Raw genomic sequence first — 19,707 nt, 5'->3', positions numbered from 1 at the left:
GAAAATTTCATTGGGATGAATGCTTTCCTTTGAGTTTTCATTAAAAACATTCAAACATTCTGGGAAGAACATAATAATATAGATACAGAATGTGAAAGCTAATAAGAGTTTTCATCTGCAGCAATAGGCTGCTTATGATTTCTGAACATATTTACAATGCGCTTCACACATTACTCTAATTTCTGGCAAAGTTCGTGGTCAGTGCTGTTGAGATCAGATCCAGTGAGTACTATATTACCTTTCTACTATGAGCTATATTCTTTCTACATTCACAATTAAGTATAACCAAAGAAATAGGCATACGTTAAATAAATGCTGATCATGAAATGGAATTATCATGCTTGCAGTAATGTGACAGTACCACTGACAGCCATTTCATAATATACAGAAACAGCTTCCTCATGGCATGTCAGCAGTGCAGCATTAAGACATTGACAAAAAATCTTTTGAAAATGATAGTGTGTTTTATTATGGTTCAATTTCAGTAATCTTGGTTTGGGTAAAAAAAAAACCTGTGGAGCAAACTTAATCATATCCTGACCTTATAGTCTATGGTATACTTACAGTTCGTTGCACCCTTATATTAGCATTCAGAGAAATACTGGTAACACTAAACTACCACATCTTCTGCATTGATCCTTAGATGAGTACGAAAGACATGAAATTCAGATTATTACAATTTATGCATTTAAAGATTTATTGAATTTTGCTTATAAGATCTGTAGTTCCTTCTTAAACGTAATACTGTTTCAGAATGCAGTGTGCAGAAAATATTAATAACGTATGGGACTCTGTCATTTATATTGACATTTATCTGTTTATTTATTTATTTTTAAACATCACATCATGATGAACTATCCAGCAAATTATGAAAAGTTCTTAGACTTGGTCCAAAACATGGGGCAAAAAACAATATAGTAGTACAGTACACAATAAATAATCAAACATGCTAGAAATAAACTCAAACATCACAAAATAAACACAAAAAGTACAATCAAACCATTCTTCAGAAATGTGTTAATGAATTTTGCAACTCTACTTTAGCAATTTATAGAAGGTTTAGGGCTAAGCATGTGAATATATTGTTGTTTAATTTTAGATCAAATCTTAATCAGTCTTGAACTGGTTTCACGCTCTGCTTTATAGGGATGAAATAATAATTTGTAAAAATGATGAAGTAACTTTTTTGCAAGAAAAATGGAAAGCTTACCTGTTCATTTTATTATTCTTTACTACAAATTAATTCAAATATATTTAAGCAATTTTGTTTAACTCAGGGTTTTGGATCTGTGCTACTCATACACTTTTAGAATACAGTATTGTCTTTAGTATCATTTTTTTCCCAAATGTTATATTGTATTTAAAATCATATTTGAAAAAGGTAGACTTCTGAAAATGGAATAAATCTAAAACGTGTTATAGATCTAAAACATAATGTGTTTGTCTACAGTATATGAAAAGAACACATAAATCAACCCCATGTTTGATGCATGATATCATACCTTTTAAATTTCATCATTTTTGGAATTTTTCAAGTATATTTGAAATCACTATGAATACAAACATGAATACCATCAAAACTGATGCAGTACATATATTATGTCAATGCAAAGTAAACTTTAAAAAACAATGTAGAATTAGATCTTATTTAATTAAAATATCTTCTGATGGGACAGATATCAAGCACCATTGCACTTTCTGCACAAATAAAGGTTACATTGTAGTCCATAATGTTTATTTTACTAATGTACCTCTACTGAATAAAAAATGAAATGTTAACTTTGAATTTAGTAAAGTTAATTCTAAAGTAATAGTGTAATATATCGAGGCATGGCACATAATGTTTGACAATGGAAAGCAACATTTTATTTTATTTTATTTTATTCGTTTGTGCCAGAGGTCAAAGCAGGGCACAACATGTAAACGAACATATTTTTGCCCATTGGATGAGCACTCAAGACAGCCATAAACAGTCTCCCTTTTGGCATTTCCCATGCCACACAGGATACAAGGTCCTTTGGGGATATTATGATTTAAGAGATTGACTCGAGTATGAGATCCTTCTCGGATATAGCTTGTGGATATATCTGTCATACTTGCAGCCTTTTCATAATAGTCTGTTCCCAAGTCTTCCAGATATAGGTCTGAGTTAGAAAAACTATTCATTGTTCTGTCATCTGCATAGAGAAACAAGAGGAGTTGTGTAAAAACACTTCAGATATGACAGTGCTACAGTATCAAAGTATTTAATTCTATAATATTTACCTAAGGTTTAAATGCTACTGCACCATTCATACATATTTTCTAAGTTATGTACATAAAGCAGAAGTGCTAATATAAGATGAAATTAGAAAATATTAGTAACCACTGGAGGTTTCCTGACCTAACAGTGTAATTTAGAGGCATCCATTGATTCTAGGTATATATTGCTTTGTGCATGAAGCAGAGCTATGCAATGCTCAGAACTTCTGATAAAATGTTACTAAAGTCACTTTTTATTGTAACCTTTCTAGAACCAACAAAGTTATTTCTTGAAACTGAAACAGTCACATAGTAGTAGAACAGAAACATATGTAGCGATGTAAAGCCTTTTAATGACAGGGAAGAACTAGAGCCATTCTAAGAAGTGGGAGCCATTCTTATTAATAAATGCCATATTGTTTATTTAAATGTAGTTTAATTAAAACACCACACTAAGATGTGAATTTCTTTGTATGGGATTTTTTTATGGAAGGCGACAATCCACAAGTGAGTACTTGAAGGAATGGTTTAAAAATTCATAATAAAAACATAAAAATCCTAAAATAAGACAGTACCAAATTATAATAAAGATAGCATAGCAAACTAAAGCTACAACAAACAAATTTCAACAGCCCTGCTATTAAACATGTTTATAAAATGGGCATTACACAAGAAGGGCTTGTTACAGCTTAAGCAGATACTGATTATAATGGTTATACTTGAGTGTTCAGATTTAATTTTGATTAGGATGATTGGTATGAACTGGGTGTATGCTATCTTATCATCATGAAAATTAGTACAGTCACACTACATGACCGCCCTAGACTTTTCCATGTCCCCATTTCATCCCTGGCTACCTTTTGCTACCATAGTTCTTATGACAGCATATTTAATGCATGTTTCAGCTTTCTCAAATTCCAGTATTGCTTTATCTTTGCCATTTTTATTTAAAAACTGCCTGAAACTTTCAGTGCTTTTTATTGAAGACAATTTCTCACATGCTAAAAAATGTTTTACCTTTAATGCATGCCTTATGGGTATATTTACTACTGAGAAACAGTTTATTTTACTTTATTCGGTCTGAGAAGTGGTCAAGTGCTTCCAGTATATGGTCAATATATATTTTCAAAGTATATTTTTTCCTTTTAATTCAGTATTAATGATTCTCATTCATGTAGTTGCCCTGTTCCCACTTTGAAGGTGTTACCAATGAAATCCTTCAGGTTCTTCTCACAGAGTCACAGAGTATGTGTGTGTCCCCTGCATATTTAGCAACTGCTGACTTGTTTTCAAAGAAGTAAATGTTTTAAGGAAATATTAGAAAATAAAAAAAGTTATCTTCCCAAAACCACTGGTGTCACATTTATTGAAATAAATCAGAAGTCAGTTTTGGGCAGTATTGTGTCTTCTCCAAACTACAAAACTTATGTTAAATTACAGGCAGTTATATATTCTGCTAGAATAAGCAGTACCATACAGCTTACACTCAGTCAATCTTTTAGTTTTGTTATATGTCCATTCTGTCCGTCCTGTCCACCTGGTGAATCTGGGCATACTGGGGCAATGCAGCAACTGTCTCATGTACACAGACGACCCTCTCTTCCTACCACCCAACACTACAACCTGTGAGAGATGCACTTACATAGTCAAACTGGAAACAAAGCTCTCTCCAGCCAAGATTGTGCTAGACAGTCAAGAGGAGAAGGTTAACACCTGCACCAAACCACAAAGCCCTTCTAAACCCACACCATCAACACCCACATATAGCAACATTAAACCCACATATGCAGAAGCCCTTAACATTAACCTGCCCAAGCAACAAGGACCTCCAGAGCTGAAACACAAAACACCAGTCACAACCAAAGTGACACATAGCTCACAACACCAGTGTGCTACTCAACAACAGCCCCCTAAGGCAAGACAACGTACCCAACACTTTGGTCATAGGTGACTCTATAGTCAGGCACACTGATATCCCACTCACAGGCTGAACAAGGAGAAAATTAATGTCAGCTGCCTGTCGGGTGCCAGGATCCACTACATAATGCATGCACTCAAGTCACTCCACAAAAAGTACAAATATGACTCTGTCATTGTCCATGTTGGAGTGAATGATTTGAGACATACCTCTCTGGACTACATGAAAAGAGTCATGGAAGAGCTCTCAGATCATGTCGCCCAGGCAGGTATGACCCTAGCCCTGAGTAGCATCCTGTCTTTGCCCAGAACGATATCACAGTATAAGGACAAAATGATTGACTTCAACAATTGGCTAAGCTTCTAGTGTCATTCAAAGGGGATCCAGCATCTGTCTGCCTGGGACGACATGATCAACAAACCATGATGCTTTGCCAGAGATGGTCTGCACCTGTCACCCCTGGGATTCAGGTTACTGGCTAAAGCTCTTACCTCCCCTATAGTGCCTTTTTTAGGCAAGGTTCAAAGGACAAAACCACCACTGTAACAGATACAAGCATGCAAAATCTGAAGGTAATGCTACTCAATGCTAGAAGTCTAAATCTCAAAATGCACTCTCTCGAGGCACTCCTAAAAATGGAGAACATCGATATCTGTGCAGTAACTGAGACCTGGTTCAAGGCTCCAGAGAGCACCCCTGCAATACCAGGCTACAACTCTTACCACACTTTTCGGCCACCAAACCAAGACCAAAACACTAAAGGTGGAGGTGTCTCCATATTCTCCAAGGATATTCACACCTCCAGGCTAGTTGCCCAACACAATGCATCTGAAATTCTCCAGGTGCAACTAACACTAGCTAAGACTGCAATCCAAATTGTAGCTTGCTACAGATCCCCCACCATGCCCCAAGATTCTCACTACACCTTTCTAAACATACTGGAAAATATTAAGATATAACAAACACCCTAATACTGGGTGATTTTAACTACCCTGCCATTAACTGGGAAAACAACTCGGGTACCAACACCTTTTCCCAACGGTTCTTGGAATTCATAAATTCCAATGCCCTGGATCAACTAATCCATTGTCCCAACAGGGGCTCCAATATCCTAGACCTGGTCATTACCAACATGGGAGATAGATGCTCCACACCAGTGGTCACCCCCTCATTGGTCAGATCTGACCATCAGCAAATCACCCTTGGCATCCACATCCCATCCCCACCCCCCCAGTACAGAAACCTCTGTAAAAAACTTCTCCAAAGCCAACTTCATGCTACTCAAGTCAGAAGTGACAAACTTCATGACACCCATGCAGAAGGGAGCTGAAAGTTTGACTGCTGAATCCTACACTAAGGCACTGTACAAGCACATCCACTCGTGCATGAATTGTGCCATCCCAAATAGAACCAATACTCTCTCCTCCAAAAAAAGAAAGACAATCTGGTGGTCTCATGCCATAAACAAACTATACAACAGAAGGAAGAAACTGTTGCAGAAAAGAGGAAAATCCCAGGATGCAAAAAAATCCCAGCCTCAGTAAGAAGCTGAGATCCTCATAAAATCCTCCAAAGCTAGTTACAAAAATAAAATTGCCAAAGATTCCAAAGACAACCACAAGGCATTCTATAGTTATGTCAAGACTCTAAATGGCAATGCTCAGATCTGCTCTGAGCTACAACAGAATGGCATTAAATATACTGATCCCAAGGATATTGCCAATATACTGGCAAATCGATTTAGTGCAAACTTCAACCCCTTCTCACCCCCTAAAGGGCCCATCTCAATACCAAAAGATTGCCAAATTCTGGTAATCACGGCCACACAGGTAGAAACTGCACTCTCCAAAGCTAAGAATACAGCATCCATGGGACCAGATGGCATCCCGGGCTGGGCACTACATGAACTACAAAATGAACTGGCACCTCACCTAAGTGTCATGTTTAATCATAGCCTCACCTCAGGCTTCGTGCCCACTGAGTGGTGCACAGGTACAGTTATCCCCCTCCACAAGGGGGGATCTACCTTGGATCCTGGGAACTACCGTACCATCAGTCTGACAAATCTGATCTGCAAGGGCATGGAACACATTATCATAGAACTTATAAATAAAGACATTGTCAACCTTCAAACACTGGACCCCACCCAGTTTGGGTTCATGAAGGGCCAATCTTGTCTCCTGAACCTGATTGACTTCTTCAAAATAGGCTCCAGAGCTATGAACAAGGGTAAGATGGTCCACACAGCCTGTCTGGACCTTGCCAAGGCCTTTGACACCATCCCCTACTCTGGAATCATAGATAAACTTACTAAGCTGGGAATAAATCCCTACGTCACTCGATGGGTTGCCAACTGGCTTACTGACAGAACCCAGACTGTAAAAGTAGCTGACTCCAAATCCAGCTCTAGACAAGTGACAAGTGGAGAACCTCAGGGTTCAGTCCTTGGACCGCTCTTGTTTGGCATCTACTTCTCTGAAGTACAGGCCAACACTAAGGGACTCTGGCTAACAAAGTTCACTGATGACTGCAAACTGGGAGCCATTATTGAATTGCCAAATGATGTGGATATTCTACAAAAGGCCCTTACAGAAAAAGATGCTTGGTGCCAGAGCCATGGGCTCAAGCTTAATGCCAAGAAATGTATAGTTATCCCCATTGGAAAAAAACACGTACCCATGAGTTACCACATAGGTGGCAGTACACTAAACACTGAAAGTGTGATGAGAGACATAGGGACACAGGTGGAAAGTGGTCTCACCTTCGATAACCACATCACCACAACAGTCAGGAAATCCTTTCATGTGGCACACCTCATCACTAAGGGCTTTTCATCCAGAAAGAAGGAGGTCATTGTCCCACTGTACTCATCCCTCATTATACCCATTATAGAGTACAATGCCCCATTTGGTATGTACCTCACAAGACATCTGCAACAGCTGGAAAGGCCACAGAAATACCTCACTAAAAGAATAACAGGCCTAAAGCAGATGCCCTATGCTGACCGTCTAAAAAACTCCAGCTATACTCTGTGGCATATCATCTACTCAGAGTCGATCTCTGCTTAACATACAGGGCCATGTCAAACCCTGAGCTGTTGGACATGCTCCACTTAAAGAAATCCCAATCCCTCAGAGCCACACGCTCCAGGGATCTAAACCTTGTCATCCAATGAACAAAACATTCTGGAGGGATAGGTTCCTGACCCAGAGACTCCCCATACTTTGGAATTGACTGCCCATACATGTCAAGCAGAGCACCTCCTTGGCCCTTTTCAAAAGGAACCTTGACGATTGGATGGGAGATAGGAAATTCACCCCAGGGATCATGTCAGTCACCCTACTAGACAGGGTTCCAGGGAAGTAAATATTGTGGGAAGAAATATTCTGGGAATTGATATGGCTAGGCTTGTATAGGCCCTAGGGCCGATAGCCTAGTACCAACCTATGAACCTATGAACATGCCTGGATATTTAATTAACTGACATGTATTACATCTGTAGCATTCAAAAGTGCTGGTTTGTTTAACTTTAACACTTTCATATACCAGAGCTCTGATCAACAGCTCATTGAAATCAAACCTCTCCTATATAGAAAATGCAGGATAAATACCCACATTTGTAGCTATCTTACCATCCCTTAGTCATATAGACGAATCATTAAAAAAAAATCAATAACTTTCTTATCCTTAGTGTATAGAGAAATAAAAGGAATTGTCTATTTCATTATTAACACTATTAATCAATGCATATAACTATTAGTATAATTAATCTGTTCCAATATCATTACCATTTCAATATTATCTTTAAAATTCTTTGTGAGTTTTTCTACGGCAGTTGGTAGTTTTACAGGTTTCATATATAACTTAGAGGCAATCCCTGTACAACTTTTCATACCAATGTATCCAAAAATGCAATACTATTGACATTATATTTTCATTCAGATGGACGTAGTACATAGCATTCTTTCACAATGTCTACAGACTGAAATCGTTCATTAATGTCTTCCTTCCATACATAAGGCAGTCGTCTGTATAGTGTACAAAATATTTTGACCTATTTAAGCTATACATCATGCATTTTCAACATTTGCTTCATATTAGCCAAAAAAAGCCTAAGATATGATTCAACATTTGATTCATAAAAGCCAAAAAAAGCTTAAAATATGATTATAAGAGACCACATGATCATTTCCATTTTCTGCAAATAATATTATGCATTAAAATAAAACATAGACAGTGGCCCTTTTCCCTTATGAAGTCTGTGCTGACAAGTAGCTAAAATGAGTATCTATTGTTTGCATGAATTCTCATCTGCTGAAACTTAAAATAATGATACTAAATGAATAAAAATGCTTGCAGTCATGTACAGAAAGCAAATATGAAACCCTGAATATCAAGTCAATCACTAATTCAACAAGTAAATCTATAAAAAATGCAACTGAAATTTAAAGTATGAAAAATATCAACAGTTCATTTTTTTCAGGGCAATTATTTCCCTTTCATTGCCCAATACCCCATTTACCAAATATACTAACTCCTGAAGTCATATTATCTCTAAGAGTAAATGGAATTTTTGAATTTTCAGGAAAACAAAAGTATTCCTTTTACTCCAAAGTACAGCAACCTCAGAGTATATTTAATTAATTGGGGTTGGAGGTTATAGACCACAAGATGAACCCCCTCCCACTACAAAACCATGTTTTAAATACAACAGCTTGGAAGCAGATGAGATTACCATGTTCAATGTGTTAATTATAGTAAGGATCAGAGTATTAACACTGCTCTTCAGAATGATCAAATGTGGGTATTTTGGGTGGCTTCTGCAATGGCAGCATTTGTGGTTTGAGGTATGTTTGGTGGTTTTAAAGGTTTGAGGTGAGGCAGTTAGGAAGTTGCTGCACCTGTTTTGCCTGATGAACTATAGCTATATTTTGAATATATGGTATAATATCAGGTTTCATTTAAATGTATTTCGTTAGACAAAATTACAGTATTCTCTTTGCATAAGTCTAGAAATGCAGCCATATTAAAGCAGGCCTTCACAGTATGCATACAGTTTCAGTGAAATAATCTTTAGTCAAGAATACTGATAAGAACAGAATGTGCAGTACACTGAGTACAAACACATTTTGTTTGTATGGTACAAGGCTTGGGAACCAAGGTTAAAGATGTATGTAGAAACTTACAGGGTTTTGGTCTTATTAGGAAATACTTCAGACATAGTTAATTTAGATCATTTGGACTGATATGCAAAAAATCATTGCAGCACAGTCCTCAGAAGTTTCATACAGACACTTGAGAGTGAATGAAGTGAAAAGATAACACGGCCGGACTTGCAAAACACCGTTTTTTAATACTTATTTTAAACGCTCAACAATAAAAATACGTTTTTCATCCCGTTTAAATACAGGACTTCTTCAGAAACTAAACAAGTTTAAAATTCAAAGACTGGTTTTTATACATCCTTTTAAAAAACGCACCAATTTCCTGAAATTACTTTGCTTTTAAAGGCATATACAGCCTAACAATAAGAGACTGGAACAAATCATTTTAAAGAAACAACTTTACAAATCCTTTTTTAGTCTAATATGTGCTGGAATGAATACGCTTTCTTATCTATTTCTTATATATTAATTTATAAATATAAAATATATAAAAAAATCTATGTGTATATACAAAATTTTATATATTTGTATTATTATATTGAATTACATGAAGATACAACATTTCATACACTGAAAAGCTTATAAGCAAACATTTATAAATTTCATAAAATTCATATTCGCATATGCTTACTCACACATATATCCACATATATATACATATATATATATATATATATATATATATATATATATATACATATACATATATATACTCATACACTTGCACACATATGTGTGCAAATATATACATTTTTGTGTTATTGTTGTTTTAGCAGGCATTGTTAAGACCTTTGAATTATGGAAGTAAAGTGTTACAATGCATAAATAATATATTGATACAGAGACAGAAAAACATTCCCAGATATTAAATGATGTTTTGCTAGTTTACAGAATGTAGTATTTGAAGTCAATGCTACATTTTAAAAGTGACAATACATTCAAAAGTTCAGATCCCATGCAAAAAGTGTGCAGCATAAATATTATGTCTCATTAAAGCCACAGATTCAAATCTCATGTTAGGATCTGAAGAAACTTCACACACCTGTATAAAGGACAGACAAGCAAAGTTCTAGACTCAGATCAGTTTAACTCTAGTAATAAATGTGTATATGTAAAAGATTCAACATTGTATATATTTCTTGCAGAAATTGCAATTTACCAAGACACCAGAGGCACAGACTTATATAACTGAGTTATCAGATTACAGGCCAGCTCAGCGAGTTGAATTAAAGATAGTACTGTATGTCCTAAAACAATATGGTAAGGATCAGTTTAATATTATTAGTGACAGATTTATGCAGTAACAGTTCTTACTACTTATCCCAAAAAATTGTAGACAGTAATGATAAATCCTTTCAGCATTCAGTAGTACTGAAAGAGTTAAATTATGTCAGCTAAATGTTGGCATCTAAGTTTAAGGAAGTCATTGTTCCATTGTCATTGTTCCACTGTATTTGGCATTCATCAGACCTATTACTGAGTACAAGGGAAGTAAATACTGTGGGAAGAAATAGCCAGGGAATTGTTATGGCTAGGCTTGTATAGGCCCTAGGGTCGATAGTCCAGTACCAGCCTATGAACCTACAATGTCCCCTTTGGTACATACCTAACCAGGCATATCCAACAAGTGGAACATCCACAGAGGTTCCTCACTAAAAAATACAGGGCATAAGTAAAATGCCCTGTGCAGACTGCCTCAAGGCCCTATCCCTGTATTCGGTCTCCTACAGGCTTTTGAGGGGAGATCTATGCCTGGCATACAGGGCATTGTCTGACCCCACTCTACTGGACCTCCTGCATATCCAGGAAACAAACAACACCAGAATTACCCATTCTAAAGACTTAAACCTTGCCTGTGATATAAATAGGTCCTGCTGAAGAGATAGGTATGTATCCCAGAGACTTCCCCATCTATGAAACAGGCTCCCCATCCATGTGAAGCAGAGTTCCTCCCTAACCCAATTCAAGTGGAACTTGGACAATTGGATGGGAAACCAGAAATTCATCCCTGGTTTGGCACATATGCCTCTAGGGGACACAAGTAACCTGTAAATGGTTCATCTCCTAGGCTCATGCTTACACTTATCAAGGGTATCAGAACTTGTCAGAGATTTGGGATGCATGAGTAGGCTTAAAAAGGCCCTTGTGGTTGTTAGCCTAATAAACACCTTTGAACCTAAGTAAACAGCTAAGTGTAAAGTGGCGGACAGAAACCTACACACAGAAGAAATTATTTTGTAAATTATGACCTGAGGGTCACAGAGTAAACCTAGAAAGTTCAACAGTTAAGATTAATTTTATAAAGGTTCAGAAATGCAAAAAAGTTGAAACATTAATACAGTGTCAGACTACTACTTTAGATTCATTTGTGGTTATGACAGGGAAAACAATCCCACTGAAGTTTCCAACTGATTTAATAATAAAGTTACAGCCTTGCCATTTCATTGTAGTACATTATTAGTTCAGTTACAGACTTGTGAGAATTTATTTATTAGTAACATAGATCTATTTCACTATAGTACATTATCAGTTTGCTTACAGACTTACAATAATTTATTAATTATACATGTTTATTTCATGCAGAAAAATGTAAATGCTATCAATTTATAATTGCTAAAACTGCAAATGTTATTTTAAGGACCTGATACTGCTTTTTGTGCTTTGCAGCTATCACTACAAAAAGACATACTGTCAGTTTGGATATCTGAATAATTTTCAGTTTGATTTTATATACAGTCAAGAAAAAATATTAAATCAGCCACCCAACCTTGCTCCGAAGATGGAAAAGGGGGTGGGAGTGGAAGGCCTAAGTATAAAAGGGAGAAAAAAGGGCATTGGGACTCTAAGGTGGCCCTTCCAATACCTCAGCAGTGACTGGGACAATGCAGAGTAAGGCCTAAACTTGGCTGTGGTGCACAACTCAAGTATATACAAAAAGACAAGACCACAAAAACCAGAAGTTAAGATTGTGTTTTGTTTTCAATGTTTAAATGTGTTTCAGTAATCTAAAATCTATAAAGTTAAAATTTGTATACAACAGATGTGCTTTATGAAAATTAGGGTTAAAACAAGTATGCAAATGTTTTTATGTTTTCAGACAATTGTATAACAGTAACAGTTTTCAGTTTATGCTTTTAAATATACTCAGATAATACTGACAGAAAAAATGCATTATTGTAACTATAGTTTAGTTTCCAGAATAGAACATTTACAAGATTTCAATTTATGTTTTTATCTGTGTTCAGGTAACACTGGCAGAAAATGTATTCCTTTAGTATTAGTTTAGTTGGTTTCCAGAGTATAACATTTATGCACAGCTATTTTAGATGTTCAGTATAACTATGTATCATTTTAATGTAAATTTCAGTCAAGGTCTTAGAATATGACATCTATACTCAGTTATGCGTTCAGTATAGTACATTTCAGTCAGATTTCAAAATATAACATTCATACTCAGGTATATATTTCTAACAGCATTACTTCACATTATTCACTCATTAGTTTTAAGGATAAAGTGACATAATTATTTGTAAAAGGCTTATTAAGATAAGTTATCTAAAGAATAAGTAGTAATAACTATTTAATACACTAAAGACATAATAGGTCAGGCTTAATTTGTTAGTTAAGTTACAGAATACAGTGCACCTTACATAATAATTATTGTACATTAGACAAAAAGTTAAAAAAGACACTGACAGGGTATGCAAAGGTCTAGATCTGAAATACAGAAAGCATCGGTTTTAGTAAAGGTACTTCTACTATTACAATACATGGATATTCACAGAATATTTAAGACACAAATGTGAAAGGCAGACATCTATTACAGAACATAGAAATTAGAAAGGAAAACAGACAGGATTATTAGTAACAAATCTATCTCAATCATAGCTGGCCTTAGGCAGAGGCCAAGTAGGTGGCCACCTAGGGTGCAGCTCTAGCAGGGGCACTTTTCCAGTAATCTGGATGGTGTAAATAGACCAGGATGGGGAGCACTGTGTAGCCCTTTTGCCTAGGGCATCACTTGACCTAAGACTGACCCTGCTCAGGATTTACAGACACAAGTTAATACAGTATATGCTAATTATACTTCAAGATAAGTATATTATAGGTGTAGAAAAGAGAGTTTACCAGTTATAACATAGATTCATAGATTCTTACTAAGCTAACTGCCCTTGTGAGCCATTTTAAGCTTAGCCAATTATCCCTTGTGAGACTCAAACCCTGCACCATGTGTTTGTAAGGCAAGCACCTTAACCATTAGGCCACAAATTGCCCAGTTATAATTAAATAATAAAGTTAAGAGACTTCAATACAAACAGACCACAAATACTCAGATGATACATAGTCATTGATGACTAAAGGTACTGCACTATGGTGGCAGTTTCGGTACCATTGATAATGTATGGCAATCCTATGCTTACAGGGTTACAGCAAGTTTTAAGGACAAGTTATCCAGGACTTGCAACATGATTATTACATTTACAGTATCAGCTTTTGCTAGATAGCATGGATCCAGGCTGGATAGCCCCAATTAATAATTTAAGCTGACTCTCTTTAATAGTGGCATGTATGCTAATTTATAAACAGATTTGACTTTAAATAAAGAGCATACCCTACTGGTACCCCCTCCCTAAAGAGAGTTTGTGTTGGCAAATAGGGACACAATTAGGATTTACTGCATGTACAACAAAACTACTGATAGGACATACAAACATGATGTTTCTATATAATGAAGATGTAAACTTAAAGGACATCAGTGGGATTCTATTATTAAATGCTCAACTTTTCTGTCTTTTTTTCTCCCTATTTACTGTCCCTGCTATGAGTAAACAAAAATACAGCATTTAAAATGTTTTAAATTGACTGTTTCTCTCCACTAGAACAGTACCTTACTGTACTGTGGTGGTTTCAATTTAAAAAAAAAAACTTTTGTCCTGCCCTTGCTGGAGTTTCCAATTCACTGATGTCATTGGGGCCACTGAATACAGGTAGTTTTATAGCCATTTCCCTCCAGAAACTGATATCACCACTACCGTGTCCTAAAAACCCACCCATGCTGTGATGTCACAGCTCCTTGGTCCTTCTCCTACCCATACAGAAAATTAACACTAGAACAAGGAAATAGTACATGAGTCAAGTCTCCTGCTTTGAGCTGTCAATCACAGGAGGTAGCAGCTCGAATTACTCTTAGCACTTTGACAGCTAGGGAAGTTAGCTGTGAAGGGGGATGGGGGATGAGTCAAACTAGTACAATTCAGGCTTCACAAAATTAGCCATTCTAAAAAGAAGCAGCAGTAAAAAGCACTTTGAAAGTCTGTTCTGTGGCATTTGCACTGTTTATGTTTTAAGTAGTCACTGAACAGCTTAAAATGCTACGTAAAACTGACTGACTGAAAGACAGCAGTGTATGCATGTAAAATCAATGCAGTGACAGGAGCTTAAGGAAGAAAGAAGCCTGAGTGATGTAATTTTTTACAAACAATCACTGCATTATGGGATACCTAGAGCCAGACTAAACAATTAGAATTACTTCAAGATGCCAGACCCCATGTGGCCAGACTGTGAAATATCTATAAAAATGTTTAAAAACCTGTAAATAGTCCAGAGTGGTGTTAAAATGTAGGAAACACCAAAGCATGATGAAATAAACATGTTTTTTGAGTCTGTGGGTGTGGTTCTCCTTTAACTAATTAAAAAAGGCTTGTCAATTTTTTCATCAGTGGCTCTCTTTACCTAAATTATGGTGTCAGTTAATGGTTCTAACCTTGTCATGACTGATTAGCTAAAGTTTGAATCATTTGCATTGTTATTTAACATATTACTGCCTTGTTCTCTCACATACATAATTCATGTTAGGTTTTATGTGCTTCATATTTATACAAATTGTCAACATAGCTCTGTAAAACATGAAAATTCTAATTGTTTTGTGGTAGTTCACAATGTAATCACTGTTACTAGCTGCTTTAAAGTCTGTCAGTAATAATGCCATTACTGTGCACATTATCTTCTTACTGTAGTTAACTGACACTTGAGCTGTTCTGCCTGGTTTGACCCTTTAAATGGGCATTATCCACTAGAGATAAACCAGTTAACAAAGTCTCATTAGCAGAGATATAAAACTTCCAATGTAAGTTTTTCCTTCCTCATGGTATGAAGGTCTTTGAATTTGGCTGTGATGCTTTAGGAGGGTGGTAACAAATGGCAATAGGGAGTTACACGTGTTAAAAAGTAATTTGGTAACTAACTAGTTGGGTCATTTGTTTATTTTTATGTTGTTTTATTTGGTATTACTCAGGTAAGACCACTATGCTTGAGTACCTCTTTATGTGGGTGGTCCAGGAGCACTGTCTGGATACCTTCAATCACATTGTATTTGCCTGATGATGGAAATAGATAATTAGTCTATCTTGTATGCTCTTTGATTCCATTTAAGATTCTACATCCTTGCTGCCTTTTCTTCTCCCTCAACCTTTTTCCACCTGTAGCACAAAATCTTGAATGTATTCATGAAGTATCTCATCACCATGCATTTTTGTAGCCTATTCTATGAGTTTATAATGTTCTGTTTTAAGAAGTACTGTTAGAGAAGTGGGGAGTACCTAGTCCCTGCAATCTGCTACCTGTGACCCTCCTCTACTCCCTGTCCTTCCTGTTCAGGGAGATGGCTTTATATCTGCTGATGATCCTTTATATACACATCATGCTCGCTGGTTTTGTCTTTTGTCTAGTATGAAGAGCTCCAATGCCTCTAGTTTCTGTTCATTTTCTTTTCTATTCATCCTCACACAACCTTGTGGTGGCTTCCCCTAGTCTTCTTCTTCCTACAGCATGATATGCTGCTCTTTGTATTGTCTCTAAAATTGCACATTGTATGAAGGTAGAATTCCAGGGCAATACAGATTGGGACTGTTATTTCTTAGACTTCTGGCACTCCTACAGTGCTGTACATGATCCAGACCAGGTGTGATCAACATTCCCAGATCCTTTGCTTTCTCTTGCATTACCAACAGTGCTCTTCCAGTTGATACTTCATAAAAGGAGTGATACAAGTAAGTCTATTATTTTGGATTAGTGTGAACTAAACCTCTAATTCAACCTTTATTCCAACTTAGACCGTTGTTTGAGCTTTTCCTTAGAGTACTACCACCCTCACATGCTGCTCCTGTCTTTGTGTCATCAGCAAAGAGAGTGCTCCTTTGCTCTCTGCTTTCTCATAAATGTTTGTTATTAACCCACTAACTGACTCAGATCCAAATCTACTGCTACTCTGCTACTCACTTCCTCTATTCCTGATATCACCTCTCACCAAAATACTCTACCTATTTTTAACCATTATGCATTGTTTCCTCACTCCCAGTCTTATCCACATCCCATACATGTTTTCAAATGGCCACAAGTGTGGCATTGAGTAAAAGGTACTGGTGAAATCCAGGTGAGTCACATCTACTTGTAGTCTCCATCAAGTTCTTCTGTAACTCAAATTTAAAACTGACCTAGGGGTTCAACGGACAGCTCCTTTTGATTATAAACCCATTTCAGTTATTTTCCGTAGAAATAGCTGTCTTCTAGAAAAACAACCAACATTTCCTCAGGATTCACTCCATAACTTTCTCTGCCACCACTGTTTGGTTAACAGACCTCTAGTTTGTCAGATTTCTTTCTAGATTCCTCCTTGCACAGAGGTACACAGTTGCTATCAGACTATTCTTCACCAGCCAGAGATCTGTTAAAGATGTCCATTAGGGTTTCTGTCAGCAGAGTGATCAGATTCTTTATGACATTGTGAGACAGCCCATCTGATCCCTGTATTTTATCTTCCCTTAAAGCTGTCAGTTCACTGTTCTCCTCCCTATCTGTCCTCATGTCTATTCTCTGCTTTCCTCATTTTGCTTTACAATGCAAAACTATCTTTACATTCACAATGACTGAAGTAATTTTCATTCAATACATCAGTTTTATTTTTTCTTTTCTTCTGTGATCTCTATCTCATCCTTAGCCATCATACCTAGGTCCATTCTTCCCTTCATCCTTTGTGCTATATCTTGTAAAAGCCTTTGTTCCCATTCTTGACCTCAATTGAAGTTACCTTTCAGCTTTTTTTTCATTTGTTGCCTTTATCTTGCTTGTTGCCTTTTTGCTTTTGTATTTGTATTGTGAGTTCTGTGCTTTCCTTTCTTCTATTTCTTAGTTGCCCTGTCTTTTGCCCTAACCTCTACCTTCGTATCAGTATGCCATCTCAGTGGCTTGCTTTTTTTCCCCCTTTTTGCCTGTTTCTCAAGTTGTTTTCTATAGCTCTGAGAACTGCTTGCTTACTGCCTCAGTTTGCCTCCAGTCCTCTAGTTCATCTTTGTATCTCACTTACAGCACAAAAAAATGGTCTATATTAAATCAGCGAACGCTTAAAATAGCGAACGCTGATTTATCGACCCTTTAAGAGTGAAAGCTGACAATCCCGAAGACACAGAGCAGTGATTTTTTTTCCCAGGGAAAAAAATTGCTGGGCCATTTTTGGGACTTTGCCATTTCCTTCACTGTGGTGTGATCTCGGAGTTGGTATATTTAAGAAGGGGGGTGTTTGTGTTTTGAACTTTTTTTTTTTTTTTTTTGTGGAACAGCAATTTCTTTCCCTGGGAAAAAATAATGGCTGCTCTGTGTCTTCAAGATTGTCATCTTTAGCTGTTAAAGGGTCTATAAAACAACTTTTGCTATTTTAAGCGTTCACTGATTTAACATAGACCCAAAAAACAGCCCCCTGAAATCCAACACCATCATGTCTGAGTTTTGATGCTTAGACTTCTCAGATCTAAGACACCTATACAGTGAGTATCCTCCATGTGAACATCCTTGACCTCCTCCACCTTTTAAAATTTCTCCTTTCTTGCAGAGTTCTGCATTTACAAGATGAGACTCTCATGCTCCAAGATTTCATACATCTCCTAATCCCTTTTTTTTCTGGAACTCAGAACTTCCCAGTCTGGTTATCACAGAGTCAGATCCTTCAACAGTGTAAGCCTCTTACTCTGTTGCACCCCTTTATTCATACCTTCAGTTCTGCTTCCTCCTTTCTTGATGTGGCTGGAAGTATGCAGCCATCAGTACTCCTCTCTTGATCTTTAGTAACCACTATTCTCTGGTATTTAATGCTCCCTCATCCCTTTCATGAATGGTGTTCCTCCTCTTCTCTGATCTCACACGGAATTGTTCTTATATTTGTGTATGTGGGAAATGTGTCCTTGTGGCTTTAAAATTTTAAATGTTTTACAATGTTAATTGATTAATTGACGACTTGGGTGTGTATATAAGGTTTTGTAAGTGTTTGTTCTGTGTCTGAAGAAGGTTGGAAGGTCCAACCAAAAGTGCTTACCAATAAATTTCATTTTATATTTCGTATTTGAGTACTCCCTGATGTTATATTTTGTAGTTGGAGCTGGGTTCTTGGAGTATACTATGCAAGCAGTCTGAAGACCATTACAAGCCTAGTCATCAACTCATATTCAAAAATTTCCTACCCCCTCAAAGTGGGCAGTAAAAGACAGATCAGGATAGAATTTAAGACTGCCCATCTAATTATCCAGGTTTACCTTGAAGGTGGGAAGGGTGCTTCTCTGATTTATATGTAGTGTAAGTTTGTTCCAGGGGTATGGGATATGCTGGGATATGAATCTATCATGCCAATGTGTCATATTTATTAGTTGTTCAAAATGTAGTTAATTTAGTCTGGTATTTGAGGAACCATTTGTTCTGTGAAGTAATAGTTGGTCAAATGGGTTGGATAGTTCATGTCTCCAAAGGCTAGACTCAGATCTGCACAGAGGAGTCTATAAGAAACTAGGTACAGAAAGAGGACTGCCAGTCTATGCAAATTACTAAGATTTTTGTGACCATTGATCTTTTCAGTTAAAAGCCACTGAGGTCCCTCAATGTTTAGTGATATGTTTACACAAATATATGTCAAAAGTGGCATCATATTCAGTAATAGATCTGATGAGACACGAATAGAGGAGAATTAGGACTTCTCTGTATTTAGAGGAGATGTCCTTGGAAATTAGAGGAGCCACTCACAAGGTTTTATTAACTATTGTGGTGCCATGATGGTTAAAAGATATGTAATCATCAACAAGAAAAACACCTAGATCTCTTATAACACTGGCTGATTGGAAGGGTGTGTTAGGGGTGTGTCATCTGCATTGTGTGGGAAAATGTTTTGTTTACCAAAATAAGCTATACCACTTTCTTCACATTTAAATTGAGACCACTGTCCTTTCACCAATTGTTTACATGATTTAACACCTGCTATAGCAGATGTGAATTGGTGGAAGATCAAATTACAACTCCCAATCTACAGTATTTTACAAATGTAGGCAACCATAGGCCAGTGGTGTT

General features: G+C 36.7%; 1 protein-coding gene across 1 annotated transcript in view; it reads right to left on the bottom strand.

Annotated features, from left to right (window-relative positions):
* Positions 1–771: 771 nt before the first annotated feature.
* The window catches only part of PJVK (pejvakin), a 332,562-nt gene continuing 313,626 nt past the window's right edge, over positions 772–19,707 (bottom strand). The window contains exon 6 of the mRNA XM_044075272.1: positions 772–2,177. Coding sequence (XP_043931207.1) covers positions 1,876–2,177 — 302 coding nt within the window. The 3' untranslated portion in view covers positions 772–1,875. The remainder of the gene's footprint in view (positions 2,178–19,707) is intronic.

This window comes from Protopterus annectens, chromosome 6.part0 (genome assembly GCF_019279795.1).
Source record: "Protopterus annectens isolate FY-2018-M chromosome 6.part0, PAN1.0, whole genome shotgun sequence".
Lineage (NCBI taxonomy): Eukaryota > Metazoa > Chordata > Ceratodontiformes > Protopteridae > Protopterus > Protopterus annectens.
This window is presented reverse-complemented; position numbering and strand designations above follow the sequence as displayed.